The 11,721-nt window shown below is 36.1% G+C and overlaps 1 protein-coding gene across 1 annotated transcript in view; it reads left to right on the top strand.

Annotated features, from left to right (window-relative positions):
• LOC136838771 (dual oxidase 2-like) overlaps window positions 1–10,577 on the top strand; it is a 79,808-nt gene extending 69,231 nt beyond the window's left edge. The window contains exons 28-32 of the mRNA XM_067104274.1: window positions 924–1,067; window positions 4,535–4,696; window positions 4,959–5,114; window positions 6,810–6,935; window positions 7,283–10,577. Of these exons, the coding sequence (XP_066960375.1) occupies window positions 924–1,067; window positions 4,535–4,696; window positions 4,959–5,114; window positions 6,810–6,935; window positions 7,283–7,408 (714 nt within the window). The 3' untranslated portion in view covers window positions 7,409–10,577. The remainder of the gene's footprint in view (window positions 1–923; window positions 1,068–4,534; window positions 4,697–4,958; window positions 5,115–6,809; window positions 6,936–7,282) is intronic.
• Window positions 10,578–11,721: the final 1,144 nt, after the last annotated feature.

Here is an 11,721-nt window from a genome sequence, read left to right as displayed (position 1 = left end):
AGATAACTTTCGCTGATGACAGGCAATAAACTATAATAGATACCAATTAAACTTGAACTGTTACTCGGTACACAATAATTAAGAGACACATCACAATTAAACTAAACCACACCTCATTGCAAGTTACTGAGCAGTGCTTTTGCTGGTAGGAAACCTGAAAAACTGTATAGCCAATATAATGAACTGGAGGCTTGATAAAACGCTGGAATTACAATGACTTAAGAGAAAAGCACAACTGAAAATTCTTTAAATGAACCAGTGTTACTTGCATCTAGAACCAAAGTTAATATTTACAAGAAGCAAAGGTTACACTCACATACTATATAGAAAATGATGAAAAGATGAAAAAGGAATGAAAATGGAAAATTAATTGGTATAGAAGAAAAAAATTTTCAAGATTGCCAATCAGAAAAGCTAAGGAGATTCTAGCTGAGCTGTTTTACAGCTCTATAGACTCAAACGGTGGAAGGTAGTTAGTACCTACCAGTGGATCCTTATAGAGAACTTGATTTGGTGATTGGTCGCTCGCCTCCTCTTTGTGAAACAATATTTGGTGTGCCTTGGTAAATTTAAGACTGCAAATGTGGCATTAGTGTGATTGATGGGGTTGTGATGAGTCAAATTTAATTTTATTTGTTGATTTTGAATGATTTCCAAGTATTCTTTAACATTATTTCTTGAATGAAGAAGTTAACACAAATGGTGTTCTTGAAGATGCAGAAAACTAATATAACTGGCAGTTATTTTCCTGTCACTTTATGTTAAGGACAACTGGAATGTTAATATGTCAGTGATAGCTGTAAAGGTGTATGGTGTACTTCATTCAAGCATAAAACTTGGTAGATGCCAATCTTGAGAAAATCATTTTATGTAATAATATCATTTTTTTACTTTATAATTTCAGTGCTATTTTATAATTTCAGGAATATCATCCATTTACGTTGTCTTCATCCCCTCATGAGAAAGACTTGACAGTTCATATTCGGGCTGTGGGACCCTGGACATACAAGATTAAAAGTGTTTACCCTGACAAATCACTGATGCAAAAGGACGATAACTATCAACAGGTATAGAAGAAAATTGTTTGTACAGTAACGCAAAAACCTATCTGTTAGCTTTACGTGTTGTGTTTGTTAGTTTCTAACCGGGAACTTGATCTACACTAAGTTATATTTTTGGATAGTATGCCTTAGCTTTGTGTTATTAGATATGTTGTTGCCAAACCTTTAGAGATTGTTAGGGAATAACTTAAACACAAAGGAAATCTTACATAATGAGTGCTATTCTCACTTTTGTGGATTACACCAAAATCTTTTGACCTTAAACTACCCTACTTGTAGCTACAGGACTCAGCCTTCTTTCCAAGAAATAGCTGGTCATTCAAGGATATTAAGTGCCTGCCCACGTTCCACAATTCCTCTACCCCAAGACTGCCTCATTTTAACCGTGGTGGATTTAAGAAATGGGCTTAGTTGAAGGTTTCTTCTTTCATATCCTACCACTCTTCCAGTACTATAAGAATTTACTGTTCTTATGGAAAAATAAAAGTTTCTTGTAGTCTTTGCTCTGACAAAGAGACTAGACTTAACAAAAATACAGAGTTGTGGGGATTTTTTTTAACTTAAAGAATGTCTGTCAAACATAACGGAATTGAACGAAATAGTTTACAGGCAGATATTATTATTTTATGAGACTCCACTGTATAAACTCAGGTAATAGGACTTCGAGACAGAAGCAGTGCGAAGTCCGTTGAGAGTAGAGTACTTAGCATGTTTCTACATAGAACATCTTACCATAGGACATCCCCTTGGGTTATCCTATCATCTTCTCTGTACACAGTGCTATTGCAGTAGCATGCTCAACACAGACGCCAGTCAGACACATTCCAGGATGAGGGATGTATGTCAGACAAGTTCTGTCACTGGAGTCTATACCCTTGCACGGGTACATGAGTTCCACTTCTTTGGCAACGTGAAGTGATTTAGCTTGCCTACTTTCCCTTATCAGTTTCTACTACCAGATTGGTTTTAATACCAATAACGTGTATACAAGAAGAACTAATGTGTTCATGGAATTTTGAACGATGGTTCTTAGCTATGCTAAACCACTTTCACTTAAGGTATCGACGAGCTCTTACTGATAAGGACAGTGTAACTGATCGAAACACTGATCTCTTTCTTTTCTAGTTGCCTTCTTTTCTACCGAGATAGGTAGGAAGATAAGACATATCAGATGCTGGACGTGTAGAATAGACGTGACTGAAGTATTCCAACTGATATAACATTTTGCTTTGTACACAAATGTATCTTTCAGTGGCATACCCTTCCTGTCTCTAGCTAAAAGGGGAAAAGAATGATATCAGACACGTATTGATAGATACCTTAGTTTCTTGTCTGAATAGATATATCTATCAGCTGATCTGGAGCTTAAGTTTTAAAAACCTATACTCGGTCAAGGAAGGGTGTCTGGCGCCCCTTTCCTTGGTCTTCGTGCTGTCACGTTACTCATGTGAGGAGTGGGAGATGTAGGCAGTAATTGCTGCTTACAATCCTCAATATGATGATAACGACACCACAATACTAACATGGTCTCCAAGGTCCTAGTGTCCTCACATGGCAGGTCTGCGACAGTGGTAGTACTCGGACAGACAGAAGTACTTTCGGTACGATGGTCAAAAAAGAATCAAAAGCGAGATGGCACTTTTTTGGTGAAATCAAGGGATAAGACGGTTGATCTTGACTTATGGTTCTCGCTCAACCTCGAAAGAGTGATCATACTCTTTCTTCTCTCGTTTTCCTGTTGTCGGCTCTGTTCTGATCTGTTTATTCTACACATTCGAAGGTGATCAGTTAGATTGAACATTTTCCTTCGATGGAACTGTGGCACTAAAGACAGTGTTACCACCATAATCTAGTCCTTGAAACCAAAGCTAACGACTAGTTCATTAGCTTCGAGCTGCCCAAGAAACGATGGCAAAGGGATCCTTTCTCTAGAAGGCAAAGTCCTCTATATGTCTGTCAGATTCAGACAGGACATGTAGTTCGAGTACTGGGGTAGAATGCATTTGTGAAATTCACATGCATATCTTCCTACCTTCGAGTGTTGACCATAGGCAAAGGGATCATTTCTCTGCTTAGGGGAATGACCTTCTGAACGTATCCTGCAGTTTCCTGGTGGTCATCAGTACGTTTGAGGCAACATCTCTAGGGGACCACAGTCATCTATCGATCTATGGCATTGATCTGGTGCTAGGATAAAATGTAATTGTGCAGTTCACATTCTTATCCTTTTACCTTGGGTAATTGCCCTTGGGTCCTTGGACTCCTTTTCCTTGGATCTTTGGTTGGTGCTCAATAAGTCATGTTTACCCAGCTCTTAAGGACAGGTTGCATCTCAACTAGGGTGTGCGGCTACAGGGAGAAGGTGTGGGCAGGACTGTCTTCTTATCTTCCTCCTGTTTTCCGTCCTCTTCCAGTGGACAGAAGAAGTGTGCTAGCTGTCACGAGCTAGATTGGCGTGCATGCAGGTGATCTGCATGACTGAGTATCCTGACTGTAATCCAGTTTTGTTTGGATTAATAGATGCATTTCCTACCTTCTCTCTAGCAAGGAGAGAGGAGGACTGAGACTCGAAGTGACAAGAAGTCTGGCAGTTGAACATACCACATGTTGAACAGATCATAGGTATGGTATCCTTCCTTTGCTCTTTCATGACCAGGAGGAGAATACCAGGTGAGCCGAACTACCAGTCAGTTCAGAGAATTACTTGGAATCCTCCCTCCAATTATAAGTCTCCATGTGTAAAAACCGATGATTTGTATTCGTGTAGGAACAAATGACAAATTTTTAATCAATTTGTATTTTTCCTAACATACAAACCTGAGGTCTTTACATAAAAGGCCCACCTCTTACCACCCCTCATTCTTTTACCTGGGCCAAAAGGTAAACTGAAGGGATTGAAGGCATACCGGTTGTGTGGGCGGTACTTCTGCCCCACCATTGGTAACTGTTACCATAACCGCCTTGCAAAAGTTTAACGGCCGGACCTTCCAACTTCGCCGAAAGTTATCCATATGTAAGGACCTCAGGCTTGTATGTTAGGAAAAATACAAATTAATCAAAAATTTGTCATTTTTGTTACTACTTGAACTATAATCGACATGAACATTTTTTTCTTACGTAAGTGGTGAATAGGCTACTTGAGTAAAAGTTTAAGAAGTGGAATAGCTAGAGAGAAAAGATTAGAGGGAAATGATGAGAAATAAGAAATATCCAGTGCCACTGGTGATCAAGAGACACTAGAAAGAAATTTTTAGTACTGTTGTGTGACACAGTATTGTGTCACACAAGTCTACAGTAAGTAGTGTCCCTTGTGCATTGGGGAAATACTGTAGGCATACATTGTATTCATTGAAACTTGAGTTCCTCCCCCTTCTACCAAAAAAAAAAAAATGTATTCATTGAAACTTGAGTTCCTCCCTCCCCCCCACCCCTCTACCAAAAAAAAAAAAATAATAATGTTTGCATCTCCGCAGATTTACATTGATGGACCTTTTGGAGGAAGCCATGAGATGTGGTGGAATTTTGAAACAGTAGTCTTTGTTGCTGGTGGTATAGGTGTCACGCCATTCTCCTCTATTCTCAAAGAGATAGCTCACAAGTTGAAAGGCTCAAAAAGTCTTCTCAACACCAAACGGGTAGGTTGTACAATTATGAAAAAGTTAATCTTATTTTTATTGAAATTCTTTGTACATATATATGGTTATTGAAGGGTAAGCACGTACCCTTATTTTCAAAATCTGGATAACATATTCACTTCCAGATTACTAGTGTAGTATTTGGTTTTCAAAATTTTTATGTGGTTCATCTGAATGCCAGTAGAACAGTGATTTAGAGTTTTACATATAAGCTTGCCTTTGAAGCTAGAATACATTTTGTTTAATGGACTGCATTTTTCAGGTTGTTTTCTTATGGATAACCAGAAGCGAGAAGCAATTTGAATGGATGACTGAGATACTCAAAAAAGTAGAAGAGGTTGACAGTAACGGCATTATCGATATCCATATTTTTATAACACAATTCAGGTCAAAGTATGACCTTAGGACAATAGTGCTGGTAAGATATGTATTGGTTTGTTTTAGTTACTTCTAAATTTAAATGCTGAAAAAATCAAGCCTGCATAAAAAGGGGTTTCAGAAATTATGATACTGGTACAAGTAATGAATATTATCATTGCTAAGGAGCCTCAAGTAGTGTATTTATAGTTGTTAACAGTTGTAAAAGAGATTTTAATTGTAAAAAAATCATCCAGCTTGTCTTCATGCAAATGAAAACCTTACTATTTTTACTAAAGTCTCGTAACCCAGCTGAGTAAACGAACCAATTGCTAGAAGGCTGGGAGGTGAAATCTGCCCAAGGTTGGAAACCCAATCTTACATGTGGAAATGTCTCGACAACCGTGTTCAGCATTATACAGTCATGTATATAAAATACTCTTTACTGATATTTTATTTTTCTCTCCATCGTCATTTTAATTGATACTCTCAGGTCTACGTAGATGTTGTATTGATTTTGTATGCAGGTTTACCTCACAAAATGAAGGTTTGATTAAAAAACCTCCTGATGTGAAGGAAATGAATTAGCACTGCCTCCTATACTTAACAAAAATTGAAAGTGCAAGACCTTTACATAGTGAACAGGTATCTTGCTTAGTTTGGTGTGCCTGGGGAGTACTGCATAAGTGGTGGTGCCATCAACCCTTCATCTAAGTAGTACTGTAGTCTTCATGAATTTGGTGTATGTTACCACTAACTGTCTCCAAAAGTTTGTGAAAAGGGCAAAAAAATTAGCATAAGCTATTCTGCTTAATGTGGACTTGGATGTAATTAAGTATTTAAGTCAAATGAACAAACTCTAGACACCATGCATGAGTTTATCACATTGGCATTCACTGTAAGAACTGAAGTTTTTCTGGGATCTTTGATGAAATTTTGTTTATGGTTAGTCATAGACAAGACTTTAAAAAAATTTTACTAAAATTTATTAAAAATAAAACGGTAAGTAAAACTTTATTTTTAAAGAGGAAAAACTGTTTATGTTATGACACAAAAGGACCAATACTTTAAGGACCAACATTTGTATTTTATTATATTTTTTATTAGTATTAAATGTGACTAGGCCAGCAAAATGGCAGGAATGCATGTTTTTCAAGTGCCAAGGACCCATAAGAAATTCCAAATTAGATTAATAGTAGTCATTAATTCAGCCTGCAAAACTTGACTTATAGTAATTTATTGCCTTTCTAAGGTAAAGTAAACTTAAATTTATTCCACAGTTGTCATTTTAAAAGGCAGTCCCCGGGTTACAACGGGCTTGGCTTATGATGCTCCGAGCTTATGATGCTCTTCAAATATGCTGTATTTATAAAAAAATTATTTCCTGGATTACAACACATGTTCTGGGGTTACGACACCGATCCGACGGAAGAAATATGGCTCCAAAATGGCAGAACGGTCAAAATTTGGAGGTTTTTTTATGAAAAACTCAATAAAAATGCAGGTACATCATTTTCAAGACAACCAAAGGATTAAAAGTAAGGTTTTCTTACGATTTTCGACGATATTTCGGGTTACAACGATACTGTATTCGGCTTACGACGTGGTGTTGGAACAGAACCCCTGTCGTAAACCAGGGACTGCCTTTTCATAGCATGGCTACATATAAGGAATGTTTACCACTGCATTGAGTAATTGTCCTTATGGCTTGTGCTTATTTGTTTTATTATTGTAACACTCATATTTCACTCCTCAGTACTTGGCAGAGCAGCATTTTCAGAGGTTGTCTGGAACATCTTTGTTCACTGGACTGAGAGCTATTACACATTTTGGCCGCCCAGATTTTGAGTTGGTATTCAAGTCTATCCAAGACAATTACTATGTAAGTAGAGTACATAAACTTCAAGTTTACATTTTTTTTAATCCATGTAACTTTTATTTGAAACTCTTCTTTGCTATTTTGCAATTGAGAAAAATGTGTGTGTCAGCTGAGGCAACAAAAGGAGATATTTCAGTTCTTCTTGAAGAAAACATTTGGTCAAGATCTATGAGAACTACCAAATTGATACCTATACTTTCACTTCCTGTCATGCATTGTACCTCTTGTAATTCTCAGTTTTAAGAATTTAAGTCACTGGGTTACCTTTTTGACCCCAAATGGTTTGCTTTTTTAACTTTAATTTATATATTTTATGTACTAGACTGTATTTTTGTTTATGTATTTTACAGGCTAAAGTTATTGGTGTTTTTACCTGTGGAGCTCCTTCGCTAAGTGAAGCTGTAGATCAAGCATGTCACAACTTAAATAAGCAGAGAACTTGTACTTGTTTCAAACACTATTATGAAAAATTTTAACAATACAGGGTATAGAGACAATCAGTTGTTGTCCTGGATATTATTTATATGCCCCACATGTTGGCAGGTATGTGAAGTAGAAATAGCAGTTGTTCCTAATTTAAAAGCTATTAATTTTTCATTTCATTATTGTATCTGTATAATAATTTCAGTCAGTTTTGTTTTCCACTGTACTATAACTTCTTTATAAGTATTCCTTAAATGGAAATTGCAAGAGGTCAGTTAATTTTCTTTTGCAAAGCAACTATAATTATTCTTTATATGGAGCTATTACAAGATTATTCAGTATTGCTAAATGCTGAAACATTTTCTGTTAAACAGACAAATGCAGTAATATGACTTTTATAATAGCACCTTCCTTTGAATTTTGGATACTGAAGGCATAATATGCTGGCTTACCATACAAGACATTTTCTTTTCAAAAGCTTGAGAATAATATCTTGATTGTGTCAAGATTCTCCTATCTTAACAAATCTGCCCTTGAGTATCAAGGTAATGGCTGAAATTAATTAGCTTGTAAATGCAGTTTTGTTTTATTCCTATGTGCCATAAAATTGTAAACAGGAATATACTGTCTATGAAGAGCTGTATATCAAAATATGTTTTCAATTACATTATAAGATTTGTTCGTGTGTATCAAAAGTATGTACAGTAGATTATTCTTCTAGCAATGAAAACATATATAAGCTGGTGGGAGAGGTGATATTTGAATGAATAACCACCAATCCTTGAAACCTGGACCTTGCTGGTAGACCTAGTTGAGTATGAATGCTAGTAAGAAATATCTCTGCAGAAGCGTTGCCTGTTTGGTGAAAGATATTAATTTAATTTGTAACTTAACATTACCTTGAAAAATATTTTGTTTTTCAGTATAAAATTTAATACAGTATTAATCAAAATCATGAACTGTACTACAGTTGTCCCTTGAATTTAAGGTTGGTTAGGGGCACCAGTTCCCTGTTAAACTGAAAAAATTCACTGTAATCTAGAAAATACATTGATCCTGTGCATATTTAAGGATTTGCCAATAGGTTTCCACCACTTCTTTAATCTTTTCCCTAATGACTTGGTGATAGTGAACAGTGATGCCAATGATGACACACAAATGTGCACTGTTACCATACAGTTATTAAGCTTATGCATGAAGACACGCACACATATAAAAGACAAATGTGTAGTATTAACTGTACTGCATTACTATCAGTTATTCCTTAATCAGAGGCGGATCGTCATGACCTTCCTCCTCTTAGTTAACAATTTCCTTATGAGGTAGGGGAGTGATTGGTCTCGGAGCCTCTGTGATGGCAAGGGTGATGAAGTGGACAGGTAATACACGGCGATTTCTGTTCGACGTCTTTTTCTTTTCATTTCTTTAAAAATGTATGTGGTGTACCTGTTTTTCAACCCTTTCCCTCACTTTCAAAGAATGTACCATCACTGGATCATGGCATAAAAATAGTCCACGAGATAAGTGAACAGTGCCATCCTTCCTCAGTAATATCTAATTTTCCTGGAACTGCTACTGCTGCTTATGTTTCATCTGTTATAGCATCTGCATGGGTCAGCTCCATCGTGTCACTTTCTAGTAGCTCAGTAGCCAATTAAATCTTGAGTTCCCCAAGATCTATGTCTTGAAACCCTTTCCCACCCACATTCTTTGCCATAGTCACAATTTCTTTCATTATTTCTTTGACAAGTTCTGTTTAAATCTAGTGAGGTCATCGACATTCTGGCCAAAGTTTTTAAAGCATGACTTTATCGTTTTAAGGTTTGATTGCTTTTCTGGCTATAGTTTTAAGGTTTGATAGCTTTCGTGGCTCTCGCCATTATATTTATAACTTCAACAGTTGTACTGTATGGTTTCCACATCCTTAATATTTTTCCTCTAATGGAATCATCTTCCATCCATCGCCTGTACAATACCTTCCATAAGTTCTGACTGTAATGTATCTTAAATGTCCTTCGTGCCTTGAGAGGCATATAGACAATTCTGTTATCAGTAGGACCTTATGGGCAAGGTATCTTCTGACTTTTGGGAAAAAACACTGATGAAATTACGCTAGGAAAATTGTTCTGGTTTGCATGCCCTCTTGTTATGCATTTTCTCTTTAAGGCTCAGAGATTTGTAGCTTTACAAATCAAGGTTGCCTTAATTACAAACCGAATGACATCACTACTAAACAAGAATGTCAGTCTCTTCCTGCATTTAAACCTGGTGCTCAACTCTGTTTTTACCTTATAATGTCCTCTTGGCTGCAACTTGGTCATTAGTAGCTGCTTCTCCAGTAATCATGACCTTTTGGGGTCCAAACCTCCTGAAATTATGAAACCAGTCTTTGTTGGCTTTGAAGTCTAGATCTAGATCCTTCATCTTATACTTGCCTTTGATCTAATGTTTTTTATGATAATTATCCTGCAGCCACAGGAAACTAGATGTTTCCACACATGATGCAATATTTTTGCACTTGATGGTGTAGCTACAGCAATGGCGCATGCATTTATGTTTCATACTTTGTACCATCCATTGGTTGATGTTGCAATGGCAGGCAACCACAGGACATGAGCCCACAGAATGTTGAAAACTTATCAATTCAATCTTTTCTTGCAGGGTCTTCTTTTTCATTAACCTCTTGGCAGCAGTGTTAACTGCACTAAGAGCTTTATGCTTTGTGGGTCATAATGGAAATGGAAGACTTGACAGCTATGAAATATATCACAGTAAAGATACAAGAACTGTTGAAATTAGTTCAGTGATCACTGCACGAGACAGACATTTGAGTTAGGCTGGGAGCTTAAGCAAAGATACTTGGATCTCCCAAAAAGCACACAACTGCAGTTCTTTTGTGAACTGTAATTTTTAAAGCATTTCACAGATATCAGTAAAATTGTGTAATCATGCAACTTTACTCAAAATTCATCGGTAGATGAAACAATATTTTATGTACTGTGTGATTTCCAATTTCCTCCATGATTCGAACTCTTTACAGTATGCATTTGCTCATGTTTTTCACAACTGTGCACATTGTCATCAATGGTTCGTGTGTATGAGTGTGAATTTTTGTTAGCTTTTACTTTCCCTGATTTGTGTATGCAGTAAAGTGCTGTGTTTTAAAGGCAAAATAGACTGATGTTTATGTATTTTACACAATTATAGTCTACTGAACTTTTAGTTTTTTTTTACATTTCTAGCTTAACATAAAGAGCCACAATGCTTGAAAAAATGTTTGTTGGAAGGTTTATAAATTTCAGTGATTAATTAAATTTGTGAACCCTGAATCATCGAAATTCTAAGGTCAGTTGTATGTACAGGCAAACATGTATCTTTTTTCAATTGCAATTGAAAAAAAATACATGTAAATTGCCTGATAGTAAATGAAAGAATATTTTTGTCAAACCCATTATTTTATATAACATCCTCAAGCACAGCATCTAGATCCCAGGATCAGCATTCCACTGTATTAGACTAAAGATCAGATGGCTTTGCTCATGCACGCACATATCCTTTGTTTCACAACAATTAGCCAAATTGCTCTTAGTCATTAATATTGGTGGTCTTATTTTCTGTCTGACTGATAGACCACTTTTATTTTACTCATCAGTATTTATTTTTTGGAGTTTAATTTTTTAAATATTTTGTTCATGCCACGTAGTTCTATTTCTAAGCTGTTTCCCAGTTCAGCTTTCATGGTTGATAGTGCTTCAAAAGGATTTGAGTACATGACACTAATTTTCACATTTGGTTGTTGTCTGTTTTAATTTTGAGGGTTTCCATTTTTGTTCTGAACTTCACAAGTTCTTTGATTGTGAAGAAGTTTTTTTCCTGGTTTTTAATCCTTTAACTCATATTTGATCTAGTTTTTCTTACTGACATGTACTTTTATTCATCAGTAATTTTTGTTGAACTGACTCACCTTAAACTTTGTTCAAGGCCTCAAGTAATGCATTTGGGATTGTTGAAGCACCATTCTGTAGAATGATTTTCAGATGCACATGCAGTGTGTCCTGTGTGTATGTTCAAATTTGTATCCATTGCATTGTTGAAGCAAGACTCAAATACATGTTTTTCTGGTAAGTATTCTTTCAGAATTCAAGGAAAGATTGCAATTTAGTGTTCATTTTTTATTTTAATACCACCATAGAAAATTATAGAAAATTTTCTTACTGGACTCTTCTTCATGTTTCAGTCAACCATCTATTAATTCTTTTTAGTCTAAGGACGTTTCTTTGATGAGACATTCAGTCACAGCTTGTTTAAGAGATATACAGATGTGTGCTGTCAGGACCAGTAGTATAGATCAAAATGATCCAGAATG

This window comes from Macrobrachium rosenbergii, chromosome 5, assembly GCF_040412425.1.
Source record: "Macrobrachium rosenbergii isolate ZJJX-2024 chromosome 5, ASM4041242v1, whole genome shotgun sequence".
Lineage (NCBI taxonomy): Eukaryota > Metazoa > Arthropoda > Malacostraca > Decapoda > Palaemonidae > Macrobrachium > Macrobrachium rosenbergii.
This window is presented reverse-complemented; position numbering and strand designations above follow the sequence as displayed.